Here is a 19900-nt window from a genome sequence, read left to right on the forward strand (position 1 = left end):
CTTGCCTGGAAAATCCCATGGACAGAGAAGCCTGGCGGGCTACAGTCCCTGGGATCACAAAGAGTTAGACGTAACTGAGCACACACACACGGACATCCAATAGACCAGTGCCCAAATACGTTTCCTTTTTTAACATAACGTTTTCCCATAAGATTCCCTTCCCACATTCACGCAAATCCTAAATCTCTCCTGCCTGAATACACAGGATTCCAGGTCATGTGGTGAATAAGAGGTCCCAGAGGACACTGGACTGCTCACCCTTGATCCAAGAGTCCCATTTGACAAAAGAGCCTAAGTAATGTCTGTCCTGAAGTCAAACAGGGAAGCTGCAAAGAGATGCTTTAGGATTACCATAAAGGTAGGCAAAATACTGAAGAAACAACTGGTCCTTATTTCCCTTGATAAGAACTCAAGTATTGAAAGCCCTTGGAAGTAGCCCCCAAATTGTCACAACCTTTGTGGATGTTGGTTTATGGAATTTTTGTTTGAATTCCTTTCTTCCCTCTCTCTCTCTCTCTCTCTCTCTCTCTCCATCTAGGCAACTTGTCTTGTTTTGAATTTTTTTTTCCAAGAATCATTTCATGCAGCATAGATTAAACTCTTACTGAATGTCAGACACTGTCCTAACACCCAGGTTGTGACAGTCCAGTGTATTCAAAGGGAACAGCCCCAGATATGAGGATTGTGGTGGGTCACGGGAGTGGCAAGAGAGTGGCACTGAACTTAAGGGAAGCCATAAATAAGGTTCTGGGCCAGGGGTTGCTTTCTCCTTCTCCACCTTCATGCCTTGATTCCAAAATTACACTTGTTTTCCCCTGTCAGAGCCATTAAAGAAACAACCACCAAACTCAGGTTGCTAAGACAGAGCCAGAGATCAAGCAGGATATGAGATTATAAGCTGCCTTTTCTAACTTTAAGCTTGGAGACTCCTTTCCCTCTCCTTGCCCTGGGTCATGGGGTGATTTCTTATTTTGAAATTAAGGTGTAACACAGACAGTTAAGGTCACAAATCTTAGGTGTACAGATGAATCCAATTTGATAATAGTGTACACTCAAGTTACCACCTTAAAGAGCCACAGGCTTCTCCCAGCCGCCTGGAAGTCTCCCTGGCAACTCTGCTGTCATTTATCAAAGGCATTTAGAAGGCCCTTCCGTTTGTACTATCCTTCCTGTCATTTTGCAGGTTTAATGAAAAGGGAAGGAAAAAAACCCTACTATCAACACACAAGAAGACTTTATAAAGGGTGTACGTTTGGCAGGTCAATTTGGTCAGTCCCTGGACCTTAACCTGAATTTCTTCATATAAAGTACATGTATACATATATGTGTGTGTGTGTGTGTGTGTGTGTGTGTGTGTGTGTGTGTGTATTTGAGGTTAAATGATTTTTTAGAATCCTTTCAGGCCTAGCTTTCTTGTACTTTTTAGTGAATGAAAAAGGGGTGGAGAGTCAGAAGAAATCTTAACTTTCTCTTCCAAAGTTTTTAAATCCTTACCTCATGACTAAGTAGTATTGTAAAGTTAAATTGGAAAAGGTAAGTTGCCCTTTGGGTGGGTTGAGAGTGGAATTATCAGTTTTACTCTACAAAAGGAGAATGTTTTCCTTTTAAGTTCATGATTTCAGGCTGATGCTTACAGTCCAACCAAGGCTTATCTCCTTTCTGTGCATCCCAGACTCATCCATTTAGCCACATTTTGTGAACTGTTGATCCAAACTTTGTCAAAAGCCCAGTTGCCTTGATTGTGTGAACTAGTTGGGTTTCAAACACAAAGGGGTAAGAAGGTATGCACTGAAGTAGAAAACATTTTGTTCAGATTTGCTGTAATTTATTTTTTAAATTAAAAATGGAAATGTATTTAAAGTTTGTGTATTTAGTTGATTATTACTCTTAATGAAATTATTACCCTTATATTAATTAGGGCTTCCCTCGTGGCTCAGAGGTTAAAGCATGTGCCTCCAATGTGGGAGACCCAGGTTCGATCCCTGGGTCAGGAAGATCCCCTGGAGAAGGAAATAGTAACCCACTCCAGTATTCTTGCCTGGAGAATCCCATGGATGGAGAAGCCTGGTAGGCTACAGTCCATAGGGTCGCAAAGAGTCGGACACGACTGAGCGACTTCATTATACTATTAAAGAAATGAATTCATTCCTGAACATTTTCCTATTGACATATCACACCCTCTTTTGGTTTCGTTTCATTCCAGGTGGTCCTATTTGTTTTAAACTTGTACTCTAGGGGTCACAGAACCATCTTTGCCTAAAAGCAATCAAAACTGCAAACTATTTGGTTCTTTTCTCCACCCACACTCCATTCATCCTTTGGCATGTGAGCTGATGGTTTTCTGATAGCTATTTAATACAATAAGTCCCTTTCATTAATGCATTCACCACAAATAATTAGGCATACTTGTGGCACTAGTGGTAAAGAACTCTCCTACCAATGCAGGGGACAGAAGACACAGCTTCGATCCCTGAATCAGGAAGGTTCACTGGAGTAGGAAATGGCAACCCACTCCAGTATTCTTGCCTAGAGAATCCCATGGGCAGAGGAGCTTGGCAGACTATAGTCCATGGAGTCACAAACAGATGAACATGACTGAGCGACTTAGCATAAGCACAATGGTGTTAGGAAGTGTTCTAATTTCATTATTTTACATGTAGCTGTCCAGTTTTCCCAGCAACATTTATTGAAGAGGCTGTCTTTGCCCCCACTGAATATTCTTTCCTCCTTTGTCAAAAATAAGGTACCCATAGGTGCATGGGTTTATTTCTGGGCTTTATTCTTGTTCCACGGTCTATATTTCTATTTTTGTGCCAATACCATACTGTCTTGAAGCGTGGTGGCTGCAATGGAGCAGAAGTGTGGCCGAGAGGAGCTGCCCTACGTCCAAGGTAAGGAGCAGTGGCTGCGCTTTACTGGATCAGCTGTGAAGAAATACCCCACGTCCAAGGTAAGAGAAACCCAAGTAAGACAGTATGCACTGAGAGGGCATCAGAGGGCGGACAGACTGAAACCACAATCATAGACAACTAGCCGATCTGATCACACGGACCACAGCCTTGTCTAACTCAGTGAAACTAAGCCATGCCATGTGTGGCCACCCAAGATGGGCGGGTCATGGTGGAAAGGTCTGACAGAATGTGGTCCACTGGAGAAGGGAATGGCAAACCACTTCAGTATTCTTGCCTTGAGAATCCCATGAACGGTATGGAAAGGCAAAAAGATACAAAACTGAAAGGTGAACTCCCCAGGTCACTACGTGCCCAATATGCTACTGGAGATCAGTGGAGAAAACTCCAGAAAGAATGAAGGGATGTAGCCAAAGCAAAAACAATACCCAGTTGTGGATGGGACTGGTGATGGAAGCAAGGTTCAATGCTGTGAAGAGCAATATTGCATAGGAACCTGGAATGTTAGGTCCATGAATCAAGGCAAATTGGAAGTGGTCAAACAGATGACAAGAGGGAACATCGACATTCTAGAAATCCGCAAACTAAGATGGACTGGAATGGTGAATTTAACTCAGATGACCGCTGTGTCTACTACTGTGGGCAGGAATCCCTTAGAAGAAATGGAGTAGCTACCATAGTTAACAAATAAGTCCCAAATGCAGTATTTGGATGCAAGCTCAAAAACAACAGAATGAGCTCTATTCATTTCCAAGGCAAACCATTCAATGTCACGGTAATTCAGTCTATGCCCTGACCAGTAACGCTGAATAAGCTGAAGTTGAACAGTTTTATGAAGACCTACAAGACCTTCTAGAACTAACATCCAAGAAAGATGTCCTTTTCATTATAGGGGACTGGAATGCAAAAATAGGAAGTCAAGAAACACCTGGGGTAACAAGCAGATTTGGCTTTGGAATACAGAATGAAGCAGAGCAAAGGCTAATAATAGTTCTCCCAAGAGAACACACCGGTCATAACAAACAGCGTTTGCCAACAACACAAGAGAACACTCTCTACATGGACATCACCAGATGGTCAACACTGAAATCAGATTGATTATATTCTTTGCAGTCAAAGATGGAGAAGCTCTATACAGTCAGCAAAAACAAGACCAAGAGCTGACTGTGGCTCAGATCATGAACTCCATGTTGCCAAATTCAGACTGAAATTGAAAAAAGTGGAGAAACCACTAGACCATTCAGGTATGACCTAAATCAAATCCCTTATGACTGTACAGTGGAAGTGAGAAATAGATTTAAGGGACTAGATCTGACAGAATGCCTGATGAACTATGGACGAAAGTTTGTGACATTGTACAGGAGACAGGAATCAAGACCATCCCCAAGAAAAAGAAATGCAAAAAAGGAAAATGGCTGTCTGAAGAGGCCTTACAAATAGTTATGAAAAGAAGGGGAGCAAAAAGCAAAGGAGGAAAGGAAGGATATACCCATTTGAATGCACAGTTCCAAATAATAGCAAGGAGAGATAAGAAAGCCTTCCTCAGTGATCAAAGCAAAGAAAGAGGAAAACAATCGAACGGGAAAGACTAGAGATCTCTGCAAGAAAATTCAAGATACCAAGGGAACATTTCATGCAAAGATGGGCATAATAAAGGACAGAAATGGTAGGGACCTAACAGAAGCAGAAGATATTAAGAAGAGGTGGCAAGAAGAACCAGAAGAACTGTACAAAAAAGATCTTCACGACCAAGATAATCACGATGGTGTGATCACTCATCTAGGCCAGGCATCCTGGAATGTGAAGTCAAGTGGGCTTTAGGAAGCATCACTACAAACAAAGCTAGTGGAGGTGATAGAATACCAGTGTGGCTATTTCAAATCCTGAAAGATGATGCTATGAAAGTGCTGCACTCAATATGCCAGCAAATTTGGAAAACTTGGCAATGACTGCAGGTCAGTTTTCATTCCAATCCCAAAGAAAGCCAATGCCAAAGAATGCTCAAACTACCGCACAATTGCACTCATTTCACACGCTAGTAAAGTAATGCTCAAAATTCTCCAAGCCAGGCTTCAGCAATATGTGAACAGTGAACTTCCAGATGTTCAAGCTGGTTTAAGAAAAGGCAGAGGAACCAGAGATCAAATCGCCAAAATCTGCTGGATCATGGAAAAAGCAAGAGAGTTCCAGAAAAACATCTATTTCTGCTTTAATGACTATGCCAAAGCCTTTGACTGTGTGGATCACAATAAACTGGAAAATTCTGAGAGAGATGGGAATACCAGACCACCTTAACTGCCTCTTGAGAAACCTGTATGCAGGTCAGGAAGCAGCAGTTAGAACTGCACATGGAACAACAGACTGGTTCCAAATAGGAAAAGGAGTCCGTCAAGGCTGTATATTGTCACTGCTCATTTAACTTATATGCAGAGTACATCATGAGAAACGCTGGGCTGGATGAAGCACAAGCTGGAATCAAGATTACTGGGAGAAGTACCAATAACCTCAGATATGCAGATGACACGACCCTTATGTCAGAAAGTGAAGAAGAACTAAAGAGCCTCTTGATGAAAGTGAAAGAGGAGAGTGAAAAAGTTGGCTTCAAGCTCAACATTCAGAAAATGAGGATCATGGCATCCGGTCTCGTCACTTCATGGGAAATAGATGGGGAAACGGTGTCAGACTTTATTTTGGGGGGCTCCAAAATCGCTGCAGATGGTGATTGCAGCCATGAAATTAAAAGATGCTTACTCCTTGGAAGAAATTTTATGACCAACCTAGACAGCATATTCAAAAGCAGAGACATTACTTTGCCAACAAAGGTCCATCTAGTCAAGGCTATGGTTTTTCCAGTGGTCATGTATGGATGTGAGAGTTGGACTGTGAAGAAAGCTGAGCACTGAAGAATTGGTGCTTTTGAACTGTGATGTTGGAGAAGACCCTTGAGAGTCCCTTGGACTGCAAGGAGATCCAGCCAGTCCATCCTAAAGGAGATCACTCCTGGCTGTTCATTGGAATGAGCAATGTTGAAGCTGAAACTGCAATACTTTGGCCACCTAATTTGAAGAGCTCATTTGAAGAGACCCTGATGCTGGGAAAGATTGAGGGCAGGAGGAGAAGGGGATGACAGAGGATGAGATAGTTGGATGGCATCACCGACTCAATGGACATGGGTTTGGGTGGACTCCGGGTGTTGATAATGGACAGGGAGGCCTGGCGTGCTGCGATTCATTGGGTTGCAAAGAGTCGGACATGACTGGAGTGACTGAGCTGAACTGAACTTGATGACTGTAGCTTTTTGTATAATCTAAAGTCGGCAAAGTTGATTCTTCCATCTCCATTCTTCTTTCTCCAGTCTGTTTTGGCTATTTGGGGTCTTTTGTGTTTCCATATGAATTGTGAAATTCTTTGTTCTAGTTCTGTGAAAAATGCCATTGGTAATTTGATAGGGGTTCCATTGAGTCTGTAGATTGCATTTGGTAGTATACTCATTTTCACCATTTCCTACCCAGGAACATGGTATATATCCCTCCATCTGTTTATGTCATCCTTTATTTCTTTCATTACTGTCTTATAATTTTCTGTATACAGTTCTTTTGTCTCCTTATGTAAGTTTATTCCTAGATATTTAACTCTTTTTGTTGCAATGGTGAATGGGATTGATTCATTAATTTCTCTTTCTGATTTTTCATTCTTAGTATATAGAAATGCAAGTGATTTCTGTATATTGATTTTGTATCCTACAACTTTGCTAAATTCACTGATTAGCTATAGTTTTCTGATACTATCTTTAGGGTTTTCTATGTACAGTATCGTGTCATCTGCAAAGAGAGCTTTACTTCTTCTTTTCTGATCTGGATTCCTTTTATTTCTTTTTGTTCTCTGTTTGCTGTAACTAGAATTTTCCAGAACTATGTTGAATAATAGTGGCAAAAGTGGACACCCTTGTCTTGTTCCTGATCTTAGAAATGCTTTCAGTTTTTCATCGTTGAAAATAATGTTTGCTGTAGTCTTACCATATATGGCCTTTACTATGTTGAAGTAAGTTCCTTCTATGCCCATTTTTTTGAAGAGTTTTAATCATAAATCCAACCAGTCCATTGTGAAGGAGATCAGCCCTGGGATTTCTTTGGAAGGAATGATGCTAAAGCTGAAACTCCAGTACTTTGGCCACCTCATGCGAAGAGTTGACTCATTGGAAAAGACTCTGATGCTGCGAGGGATTGGGGGCCGGAGGAGAAGGGGATGACAGAGGATGAGATGGCTGGATGGCATCACGGACTTAATAGACGTGAGTCTGAGTGAACTCCAGGAGTTGGTAATGGACAGGGAGGCCTGGCATGCTGCAATTCATGGGGTCGCCAAGAGTCGGACACGACTGAGCAACTGAACTGAACTGAATCATAAATGGGTGCTTAATTTTGTCAAAGGCTTTTTCTGCATCTATTGAGATTATCATTTGGTTTTTATCTTCCAGTTAACTTAGTGTATCACATTGATTGATTTGTGTCTATTGAAGAATCCTTGCATTCCTGGAATAAACCCAACTTGATCATTGTGAATGAGCTTTTCGCTGTGTTGCTGAGTTCTGTTTGCTAAGATTTTGTTGAGGATTTTTGCATCTATGTTCATCAGTGATATTGGCCTATAGTTTTCTCTTTATGTGTTGTCTTTGTCTGGTTTTGGTATCAGGGTGATGGTGGCCTTGTAGAATGAGTTTGGAAGTGATCCATCCTCTGCAATTTTTTGAAAGAGTTTTAGAAGGATCGGGATTAGCTCTTCTCTAAATGCTTGATAGAATTCTCCTGTGTAGTCATCTGCTCCTGGGCTTTTGTTTTTTTGGAGATTTTTGATTACAGCTTCAATTTCAGTGCTTGTAATTGGGTTGCGCATAATTTCTATTTCTTCCTGGTTCAGTCTGGGAAGATTGAACTTTTCTAAGAATCTGTCCATTTCTCCCAGGTTATCCATTTTGTTGCCATATAGTTGTTCATAATGGTCTCTTATAATCCTTTGTATTTCTGCACTGTCTGCTGTAACCTCTCCTTTTTCATTTCTAATTTTGTTGATTTGATTCTTCTCTCTCTTTTTCTTGATGAGTCCGGCTAAAGGTTTGTGAATTTTGTTTATCTTCTTAAAGAATCAGTTTTAGGTTTATTAATCTTTACTTTCATTTGCTTCTTTCATTCCTTTTTCATTTATTTCTGCTCAGATCTTTATGATTTCTTTCCTTCTACTAATTTTGGTGTTTTTTTTGTTGTTGTTGTTGTTCTTTTTCCAGTTGTTTTAGGTGTAAAGTTACATGTCTATTCGATGTTTTTCTTGTGTCCTGAGGTAGGATTGTATTGCTATAAACTTTCCTCTTAGGACTGCTTTTGCTGCATCCCATAGGTTTTGAGTTGTCATGTTTTCATTGTCATTTGTTTCTAGAAATTTTTTGATTTCCCTTTTGGTATTTCAGTAACCTGTTGGTTATTTAGAAATGTGTTGTTTAATCTCCATGTGTTTGTGCTTCTTACAGGTTTTTTCTTGTAATTGATATCTAGTCTCATAGTGTTGTCATTGGAAAAGATGCTTGATACAACTCCAATTTTCTTAAATTTACTGAGGTTAAATTTGTGATCCAAGATGTGGTCTATCCTGGAGAATGTTCCATGTACTCTTGAGAAGAAGGTGTATTCTTCTGCATTTGGATGGAATGTCCCAAAGATATCAATGAGATCCATCTCATCTAAAGTATCATTTAAGACTTGTGTTTCCTTATTAATTTTCTGTTTTGATGATCTGTCCATTGGTGTGAGTGGGGTGTTAAAGTCTCCTACTATTACTGTGTTACTGTCAATTTCTCCTTTTATGCCTGTTAGTGTTTGTCTTACGTATTGAGGTGCTCCTATGTTGGGTGCATAGATATTTACAATTGTTATGTCTTCCTTTTGGATTGATCCCTCGATCATTATGTAGTATCCTTCCTCATCTCTTCCTTATCTCATTTTTATTTTAAAGTCTATTTCGTCTGCTATGAGATTGCTACGCCAGCTTCCTTTTGCTTCCCATTTGCATGGAATATATTTTTCCATCCTTTCACTTTCAGTCTATATGTGTTTTGAGGACTGAAGTGGGTTTCTTGTAGACAGCCATGTATGGGTCTTTTTTTTTTTTTTCTTAATGCATTCATCCAGTCTGTGTCCTTTTGTTTGAGCATTTAATCCATTTACATTTAAAGTAATTATTGATATATATGTTCCTATTGCCATTTTCTTAATTGTTTGGGGTTGATTTTGTAGATCTCTCTTCTTCTCTTGTATTTCTTGACTATGTAAGTCCATTTAATATTTGTTGTAAAGCTGGTATGGTGGTACTGAATTCTCTTAACATTTGCTTGTCTGAAAAGGTTTTTGTTTCTCCATCAATTTTGAATGAGATCCTTACCACGTACAGTAATCTTGGTTGTAGGTTTTCCCCTTTCAGTACTTTAAATAGATCCTGCCATTCCCTTCTGGCCTGCAGAGTTTCTGCTGAAAGATCAGCTGTTAAGCGTATGAGGTTTCCCTTGTATGTACTTGTTGCTTCTCCCTTGCTGCTTTTAAAATTCTTTCTTTGTGTTTAGTGTTTGTTAGTTTGATTAGTATGTGTCTTGGCATGTTTCTCCTTGGGTTTTTCCTGTATAGGACTCTGTGCCTCTGGGACTTCATTAACTATTTCCTTTTCCATGTTGGGGAACTTTTCAACTCTAATCTTTTCCAAAAATATCTCATACCCTTTCTTTTTCTGTCCTTCTTCTGGGACCCCTACAATTTTAATGTTTGTGTGTTTGATATTGTCCCGAAGGTCTCTGAGACTATCCTAAGCTCTTTTCATTCTTTCTACTTTATTCTGGTCTTCAGAAGTTATTTCCACCATTTTATCTTCCATCTCACCAATTCATTCTTCTGCTTCAGATATTCTGCTTTTGATTCCTTTCAGAGTATTTGTAATTTCAGTAATTGTGTTGTTTGTCTCTGCATGTTTATTCTTTAATTCTTCTAGGTCTTTCTTAATTGATTCTTGCATTTTATCCATTTTGTTTTCAAGGTTTTTGATCATCTTTGTTATCATTATTCTGAATTCTTTTTCAGGTAGTTTGCCAAATCTTCATTGATTTGGACTTCTGTGTTTCTAGTTTGTTCCTTCATTTGTGTAGTGTTTCTCTGAATTTCATTAGATATTTTTTAACTTATTGTGTTTGAGATCTCCTTTTCCGAGGCTTCAAGGTTGAATTCTTTCTTCCTTTTGGTTCCTGCCCTCCTAAGGTTGGTCCAGTGGCTTCTGTAAGCTTCTTATAGGGTGAGATTTGTGCTGAGTTTTTGTTTGTTTGTTTTTACTCTGATGAGCAAGGCTGAATGAGGTGGTAGTCCTTTCTGCTGATGATTGCATTTGTATTTTGTTTTGTTTGTTGTTTAGATGAGGCATCCTGCACAGGGAGCTACTGGTGGTTGGGTGATGCTGGGTCTTGTATTCAAGTGGTTTCCTTTGTGTGAGTTCTCACTATTTGATACACCCTATCAATAACTTCAGATATGCAGATGACACCACCCTTATGTCAGAAAGTGAAGAAGAACTAAAGAGCCTCTTGATGAAAGTGAAAGAGGAGAGTGAAAAAGTTGGCTTAAAGCTCAACATTCAGAAAACTAAGATCATGGCATCTGATCCCATCACTTCATGGGAAATAGATGGGGAAATGGTGGACACAGTGTCAGACTTTATTTTGGGCGGCTCCAAAATCACTGCAGATGGTGATTGCAGCCATGAAATTAAACGATGCTTACTCCTTGGAAGGAAAGTTATGACCAACCTAGACAGCATATTCAAAAGCAGAGACATTACTTTGCCAACAAAGGTCTGTCTAGTCAAGGCTATGGTTTTTCCAGTGGTCATGTATGGATGTGAGAGTTGGACTGTGAAGAATGCTGAGGGCCGAAGAATTGATGCTTTTGAACTGTGGTGTTGGAGAAGACTCTTGAGAGTCCCTTGGACTGCAAGGAGATCCAACCAGTCCATCCTAAAAGAGATCAGTTCTGGGTGTTCATTGGAAGGACTGAGGCTAAAGCTGAAACTCCAATACTTTGGCCACCTCATGTGAAACGTTGACTCACTGGAAAAGACCCTGATGCTGGAAGGGATTGGGGGCAGGAGGAGAAGGGGACGACCGAGGATGAGATGGCTGGATGGCATCACTGACTCGATGGACATGAGTTTGGATGAACTCCAGGAGTTGGTGATGGACAGGGAGGCCTGGCGTACTGCGATTCATGGGGTCGCAAAGAGTCGGACATGACTGAGTGACTGAACTGAACTGAGAAGAGTATGGCAACCAATATTTGCCAACATGCTCCAGTATTCTTGCCTGGAGAACACCCTTTCCTGACAGAAGCCTGGCAGGCCATAGTCTACAGGGTCGAAAAGAGTTGGACACTACCGAGGAGGCTGAAGACTTTTTGCCTGTGGCAGCTCTGCCCAGTGAGAGTTGAGCATGAAGATGGCACAGCTGCTTTGCTTGTGGGAACTCTGGCGGTGCCAGTGTGCAGGGGCATGGACTTCCTGAAAGTGAAGTTGCTCAATCATGTCCGACTATGCGACCCCATGGACTGTAGCCCACCAGACTCCTACATCCATGGGATTCTCCAGGCAAGGGTACTGGAGTGGGTTGTATTTCCTTCTCCAGGGGATCTTCCTGACCCATGGATGGAACCTGGGTCTCCAGCATTATAGGCAGACACTTTACCATGTGAGCCACCAGAGAGATCCTCCACCACAAGAATTATGGCCCTATCAGAGTCTTTTTGCAAACCTCTTGTAGCTGGCTATTAGAAGGCCTCTTTGGCCAGTCTTTCTCCATAGCTTTGCCTATTCAGGCATTTAGAGGGCTTCCGTGACTGGGGTCCTTCTCTGTTGTTTGGCACATCAGGCACATAAAGGGGTGGGGAGGGGGCGGGGGCTGGCTGGGGTCCTACTCTGTAGATCAGCGCATCAAGTACTTAAAGGGGCACCCTGGGTGGGGCCCTACTCTGTGGTTCAGTGTGTCAGGCGTTTGATGGGCCAGCCTCTCTATTATTCAGCTGCCAATGCTGGCGTGTGGAAGGGAGAGAGGCTATGGTGATGGCTCCACCCACTATGCATGACTCACCAGTATCACCTTGCTTTCATGGCTGCCTGTTTTTCCTCCACGGGCATTTCCCACCACAGTCTCCTTCCTCACATCCCCTCAGTCTGTCTCTCCGCAGTCAACAGCAGCCCTCACTCTGGGATTGCTCCACAATCCCTAAACTCCAGCTCCCAGCTGCTGCGCCCTCTGGGGTATGTATGGCTGTGGCAGGACTGTCTGATTCTCATTCCATTTAGGCTGCTACAAATCAGCTGTTTCACTCTCAGCCTTACATGTTTCTCCTCTGATGCAGACAGTTGCCCCCATGTGGGTATCAGACCCCTGCTTCAGTTCCCCCACCCGCCGAGGGTGGGTCCAGCCCTACAGACACTCCTGTTTTTCCCCCTAGTTCCTACCGAGCTTTGCGCGGGTTTATATATTCATTTCCGCTGGTCAGGTACCCCTGTCCGCTCTCAGCTGGTGTTCTGCATGCACTTCTGTGCCTGAAGGTATATTCCTGATGTATCCATTGAGAGAGACGTACTCCACGTCCACCTACTCCTGCGCCATCTTGTTCTCCTCATTTTAAAGGGAAGTAATAACATCCATTTTCCAAGGCTGTTTCAGGGGTTAGTGAAAATATTTATGCATCTATTATATCTAGTCCATTCTGGAGAATGAATGGTGCCAGTGCTGTTTGACCAGGGGACACAGGAACACCTGACACCTGTCTTCAACTGACTATAATCCATATGTTTCTGAACTGAAATAATCAGAAAACTCAGACAGGGGAACAGTATTATTTTTAGGGCTTGGTCCAAATCTCATTATGCACCTCTTGCTCTGATGAACCTAGAGGGACCAAATGGAGCCCAAAGGATCGCTGGACCAGGAGCCCAGTGAGGCCTTCTTTCCCCGAGGCCTTTCTTAGGCTCTGGTTGACTTACAAAGGGATTGGAGACAATCTGGGGTGAGTGGGGAAACTTTGGCCTTGGGCCCATCTAACTTCTGTAGGTCAGAGAGAAAGCTTTCACCCCATAGAAAACTGGACTGAATTGGTATTGGGCTTAGAGCGATTGTCCTGTGAGTGCAGGGTGGTGGTGGGAGTGGAGGAGGAAGGGAGCCATGGGATTCCTTGAGTCAACAATAACACTGCCTTTGTGTTACCTCCTCTTCTCTGTACCCCACCCCCCACGCAGTCAACACATTTAGGAGTACCCCCTTGGAGGCTTGTGGGCTTCCCAGGTGGCACTAGTGGTAAAAAAACCTGCCTGCCAGTGCAGGAGACATAAGAGACGCTTGTTCGATCCCTGAGTCAGGAGGATCCCCTGGAGGAGGGCCTGGCAACATACTCCAGTATTCTTGCCTGGAGAATCCTTTGGACAGAGGAGCCTGGTGGCTACAGACCATAGGGTCACAACGAGCTGGACAGGACTACAGTGACTTAACACACTAGTATGCATGGAGGCTTACCATGTCCCTCCCACACCAGAGTTCTGAGTTAGAGAAAAACTTCACATTTATGCCATTTTATTCCCAATACAAGCACTTCCATCATGAAGTCCATGCAACCTGGTGTAAGAATTTCTGGAATTCACACAATTTACAGACGTTAAATGGGTCACAGATTTCAAAATCAGAATTATACTTCAGTGTTATCAGTTTTTCTGGTCCTGTGGATTCATATTTTCCTCTGCCCAGTTTCCTCTTCAATCAGACTTTCCTGAAAAATAAGTCAGTAATAAATAAATCAAAGTTGATTTTCTGAGCTGAATGTCAACTTTTTTTGACATTTAAATTTTAAAAAATATTGATATTTAAATAATAAATCCATTTGTTTTTTTCATACTAAAAAGTGCTAGAGAGTTGGATCATGCTTTATAAATCAAATAAACATAAGATCTATTAATACATTGTTTCTAAGTATAGGGTGTGAGGACAGAGGTGAAAGAGAAGTTTGTCTTTGGACTTGTTCATCTACTACTAATCCAGTCTTTGCTTCAATTCTGTCTTTCTAGTGTCATAGTCAGAAAATGTCACAGCTTGCTTTTATTTTATCATGAGGTAAGTAGGATTGAAAAAAAAAGGAAATAAAGATATTTGTCCACTTTTTTTTAAAAAAAGAGTGGTGTTTACATTTTACTGATTTATTTTTAAAAATTTATTTGGCTGCACCTGGTCTTAGTTGCGGCATGTGGGATCTAGTTCTCTGACCAGGGATTGAACCTGGGCCCTCTGGGTTGGGAGCACAGAGCCTTAGCCAGTGGACCACCAGAGAAGTCCCTGTCCGCTTTTTCTTTGTCCTGTCACTCATCTGCAGATGTGATGTATTCAGGCTTTCTCTGTTCCTGGGCATAACTGAAAATGATCTGTCATGCTTTCTCCATAGAATTCTCCAGGCAAGAATACTGGAGTGGGTTGCCATGCCCTTCTCCAGGGGATCTTCCCAACTCAGGGATTGAACTCAGGTCTCCCACACTGCAGACAGATTCTTCACCATCTGAGCCAGCAGTAAAGCCTGTAATGCCTTCTAACTGCTGCAAATAAGTGGACCACATTGCTCAGAGAATATCAATATTGAATTCAGGATTCAATTTCTATATTCAAGTCTCTTTATATATTAAAAAAAAAAAAACCCTACATTGAGTTAGTAGGGTTCCATTTATGGTGGAAATTTGGAAACTGGTTTGTCCAATCAGAAAACCAGAAATCAAATCTGTAGCTCTGAATTGTATATTGATCAGTTGGGGATTTTTTTAATCCGAAAAGAAAATTCTGTACCGTACCAGTTTTGATTTCTACATTTCCTGGGGAAAACTGTGTTATACCAAGAAATCTTGAAGAATTTGGTGGAGAAGTGTGATTTAGCCTAGAGTAGAATAATCTAGAGAGTTTGATGAATATACTTGAAGCACTGACATGTAGCTATGGAAGGAAATTTGTCAGTCATTCCTAAGCCAGAGCTGAGATTAGTGGACACCGTTTGCAAAGAGATTTCAATTTAAGAAATGAAAAAAGATTCCAGCCATTAGCACTGTGTAACCACTGAAAAAGGGCGTTAAGAAATGACAAGGGCCCAGTACAAGAGGAATTCAGGCCGTCAGGAAGGTAAGCCCTGCAGCGGCTGAGAGGGAGTTGTCCTAAGAGGATGACCAAAGAGGCGGTACCCAGGACCCATCCATCTCCAAAGCTCCAAGTTGTTAACACTGTAACTCACCAGAGCTTCTTTCAGGTCCCTCAGAGGAGAATGGGACTGGTGAACAATGCACCCACAGTGCTTAGGTTCTACTGGCTGATCGACCTCTTTGGCTATCTGCGAATAAAGATTATTGAAGATGGAGGTAAAGAAATGAAATGGGATTTTTCGTTTCCACCAAAAATTGTGTGTGGAAGGTGAAGTCAGGGGACTATGGGACTGAGAAGGTTGCGAGTTGGGATGGGGACTTTATATTTTTCAATTCTCCTTTTAAAAAATGTTAATTTTTTTTTTATGGCTGCACCATCCAACATGTAGGATTTTTAAATTTTTTTTTTATGGGATGCTGTCAGACACTTTTATAGATTGGTGTGCAGCTCTGGAGGCCATAGTAAGGAGAGAGAATATTTTTCTCCCTAGAGCTGATGAAAATGAAGTCCTTTGAACCTCACAAGGAGATGGTATACAAAAAAAAATACAAGAGCTTATAGTTATGACTAGGATTGATCTAATTTTCTAGTTTTTACTAAATATGTCATAGTTAATAGAGAATTGCTTCACCAAATAGTCTGTGGAGAGGATTCTGGGCTTATTTCATACTGTGCATGTGCTAAGTCACTTCAGTCATGTCCAGCTCTTTGCAACCCCATGAACTGTAGCTTGCCAGGCTCCTCTGTCCATAGAATTCTCCAGGCAAGAGTACTGGAGTGGGTTGCCATTTCCTCCTCCAGGGGATCTTCATGACCCAGAGGTGGAACCCAGGTCTCCTGCATTACAGACAGATGATTCTTTACCACTGAACCACCTGGGAAGCCTTACTGTTTCTAGGTCTTTTGACAATTCTGTATCCTTAGAGTATAGCTTGCTCCTTTGCACCTGTTCCTCTGAAATCATTCCTGTTCTTTGTTCCATGGGTCTCTGAATTAAAGCAGGAATGGGGCTTGACTTGGGAAGTGCCTTATCTCCCCAGGAATACCTGTGTCAGGGACAAGAATCCATAGCAAACTTGGGCACACAGAGGATTTTAATAAGCTTCAATTGGATCACATAATCCATGTCTCATTTTGAAGTTGAGAGGGACTTACCTCTTGGAAAGAATCAACCACATTCTCAGCATTTCTCTTTCCTCCAGGGCGCAGCCCATAGGACCAGTGTTGACCAGAGCAACCCACCACACAGAAAGTCAGCAGGATTAGTCCAGCTAGAAGTTTGGGAGTCAGCTCCATTCTGAGGAATATCAACACAGTGATAAAAATAGACCCAGAATGGGTTAAGCAAAGACCTCTTTGGTGAAAAGCCTAACGCTGGGGTCACTCACGCAGCAGAAGACGAAAGTGGGAGTGATCTACAGTTTTCACATAAAGGTACTTCCTTGCCTTGGAGACAAAGCCAGTCCTTTAAACTAACATGTTGAGTACTTTTCAGAACTAAACTATTCTGATTTTTATTATTTATTTGGTTATCCAAACCTCAGGATTCCACCTTTATCAAATTCACTTTTTGCTTTAGTACTTTCTCCCCCTGTGATTGAGATTCTTTCCTGAGATAAAGAAAACTGGGCCATCTGCTCTGAAAAGTGGCTCTGACTAGAAGTCTCTGGTTAATAAAAGTTGCTTGACATTAAATGGTTACTCTATGGTGCTAATTGTGTTTTGCTGAGTGTGTGTCCTTTGGTCTTCCACATGGCCGCTGACTGGACCATCTGTGAGTATGAGAGAAGACCTCACACCTTTCAAAGCTCCAAGTCCCAGACCAGCTGCCTCCCTGGCCACAGAAGCCTTCAGCCATCTGATGACATGTAGAATTCTTACAGATTAAATTTCCATTGATGGGGAAGAAGCTAAAGACAGAACCAAATATTGGTTGATGAGCTCTTGCAGTTCCCCACAGGCTGGAGCTCTGTGGCTGGAGGTGACAAGGACCAAGAAGGTCAAGGCTTCTTTAGACACCACACCTGGCCTTAAGCCCTTAGGGTATAAAATGCCCTATGGACAGACAATAGCATGCAGTCTAAACAAAAGTTTTAGAAATACAAAGCATTTTACCTGTTTGAGAGCGGAGAGTCCCCCAAATCTCAAGCTTCCTTTGAAGTGTGTTGAATCTGACTGTTCATTTTTCTAGCTTCCTTTTTATATGAAGCTTTTCCAAGACACTGAAATCTTCCCCACTGGTAAACTGCATTGCACATGGACTATGATTTGTTGTTTTTTTAAATAGTAATTTCTTAAAGCCTCACATCAAGCCCTTAATGGTGTATATAATTGGAACACCCACTGGTGTATCTGTTAAATTTAGTTAAATCTTGGCCATTAAAATCTCACCTAAGACTTTTATAGTCAAGGCCACAATTCAGAGATTAAAATCTAGCTATGTAGAATTCCCTTGAGGAAACTGACAGGCCAATCAAGAGTTCAAGGAAAATAGGTGTCTTAGACTAAGTCATGCTAAATGGCACACATGGAAACTGTCACAGAGGAGCCCATGTAATAGTAATGGTATAGTCAGGATGTATAGGAGCAGGTCTCAGCCCTTAGATTCCCCATGTGTAAAATGAGCTGAGTTATAAGAAGTGAGTATTGGTACTGTCCCAAACCCATACAGAATCGCTAAAGTAGATGGTAGGAGTTTGGAAATCCCCTAGTCTTCTACCCTCCAGGTTTCTTCTTTGACTATTTATTATTTTTTTAAATTTTTATCAGAGTATAGTTGATCGACAAGGCTGTTACCTTCTGTTGTACAGCAAAGGGAACCAGGCACACACATACATATACCCGCTCTCTCTCCCAACTCTGTCCCTTATAGGTCATCACAGAGTATTGGGTAGAGTTCCTTGTGTATACAGCAGGTCTATTTATTTAACTTTTTTGGCCCCATCATCCAGGATCTTAATTCCCCAACCAGGGATCGAACTCACACCCTCTCCAGTGGAAGTGTGGAATCTCAACTGCTGGACCACCGGGGGAAGTCTCTTTATTTTTAAAAATTAGAGTATTGTTGACTTACAATGTTGTGTTAATTTCAGGTGTACAGCAAAGTGATTCAATTATACATACATAAATATGTATGTATGTGCTTACTCACTCAGTTGTGTCTGACTCTCTGACCCTGTGGATTGTAGCCCACTAGGCTGCCCTGTCCATGGGGATTCTCCAGGCCAGAACACTGGAATGGGTTGCCTTGCCCTCCTCCAGGGATCTTCCCAACCCAGGGATCAAACCCAGGTCTCCTTCATTGCAGGTGGATTCTTTACCAGCTGAGCTACCAGGAAAGCCCATATGTGTATGTGTGTGTGTATGTGTGTGTCTGTGTGTATATACACATACACAAAAATATATATATTCTTCTTCAGGTGCTTTTCCCTTATAGGTTATTACAAAATATTGAGTGTAGTTCCCTGTGCTATACAGTATGTCCTTGTTGTTTATGTTTTATATATAGTAATGTGTATCATCTGCTGATCCCAAACTCATTTATCCCCCACCTTTTTCCTCTGGTAACCCTAAGTGTGTTTTCTATGTCTCGGATTCTAGTTCAGTTTTGTAAATACGTTCATTTGTATCGTGTTTGAGATCTCACACAGAAACAACAGCCTACGATGTTTGTCTGTCTGGTTTACTTAGTATAATAATCTCTAGGTCCATCCATGTTGCTGCAAATGGTATTATTCCATTCTTTTTTTTGGCTAAGTAGTATTCCATCCTGTATATACCACATAGCCTTTCTTACAAGCCTTCTACAGTATCAAAAAGGTAAGGAGAAATGTTGCAGTTTGAATGTGCTAAGTGCAAAAATAGCCAGCCAGAGGTTCAGCTCATTTCAGTAGATGGTTATTGAGTTAAAAGATACAAATCCCTATGCTAAAGGTCATGGGAGTACAAAGATGAGAAATAATATGGTATGTGAATGAGGCTAACCTTGCTCATTATTACAGCCCTGCAAAGCAGATCTCATGATCTAAATTTCAGAGATAGACATTCCAACGCAGAAGTGAGCTGCTGGACGTTGTATTTACACAGTAAAACCATTTAAAAAAGAGAACCATTACTCTTTATTATATTTATTTGAATACATGATTATCTTCTCCTAATTTACCCCAGTAAGTCATGATACTCTACGATTGCATATTATTTAAACATCTATTAATAAGTCCCAGCATTTAGTCAGCATTCAATAGATTGGAATGAATGAATGAAAGGTAAGGACCTTTTAACCTGATTAGAGCTGTTTCCTTTTCTGGATCAAAGATGTGTTTTAACTGACTCAGAATTAAATCTTCATGTCCAGTTGGATGAAGGTCTGTTACATTCGCTATGCTAAGCAGTAAATTGTTTCAAAATAACTGGATGTGTATTCACTTTAGAGTTAAGATTGGAAATTTCTCCTTGAGTAGGATGCTAGCTCAGTCAGCTGTTGCCCAGTGTTCTCTGGAAATAATTACATCTGCAAGGATTTTGGCATAACAAGCAATGTTGGTCCACCCAAATAAACTTCTTTGCCCAGACACCTCTGTGGAGGTTGTCAGATCTGTGATAGGGTAGAGAAGAGGATGAACTTTAATTGCAAATCTAGGGGGAATTAGAAAATAATAAGTGATTGACTTTTTATCTCACTTAGACACTTTGAATAATTTAAGGACCATTCTGACATGGAGGAATGGAACCTCATCTCCCTAAG

General features: G+C 41.4%; 1 protein-coding gene across 1 annotated transcript; it reads right to left on the bottom strand.

Annotated features, from left to right (window-relative positions):
* Positions 1-13711: 13711 nt before the first annotated feature.
* On the bottom strand, positions 13712-16458 carry GNRH1 (gonadotropin releasing hormone 1). Its single transcript, XM_068974730.1, has 3 exons — positions 16312-16458; positions 15248-15343; positions 13712-13753 (listed from the first exon to the last, which is right to left on the bottom strand). Exons 1-3 carry the CDS (start codon positions 16450-16452, stop codon positions 13712-13714), a joined length of 279 nt encoding a protein of 92 aa, XP_068830831.1. The 5' UTR covers positions 16453-16458.
* Positions 16459-19900: the final 3442 nt, after the last annotated feature.

The sequence above is a fragment of the Capricornis sumatraensis genome, chromosome 6 (genome assembly GCF_032405125.1).
Source record: "Capricornis sumatraensis isolate serow.1 chromosome 6, serow.2, whole genome shotgun sequence".
NCBI lineage: Eukaryota > Metazoa > Chordata > Mammalia > Artiodactyla > Bovidae > Capricornis > Capricornis sumatraensis.

What these genes read in the sequence shown, in the direction of transcription:
- GNRH1 (XM_068974730.1), bottom strand. Translation starts at nt 16,452, where the DNA reads ATGGAGCTGACTCCCAAACTTCTAGCTGGACTAATCCTGCTGACTTTC. An exon ending in TGGTTGATTCTTTCCAAGAG is followed by an intron (nt 15,344 to 16,311) that starts GTAAGTCCCTCT and finishes CTTTATTCGCAG; the next exon opens with ATAGCCAAAGAGGTCGATCA. An exon ending in GGGACCTGAAAGAAGCTCTG is followed by an intron (nt 13,754 to 15,247) that starts GTGAGTTACAGT and finishes CTTATTTTTCAG; the next exon opens with GAAAGTCTGATTGAAGAGGA.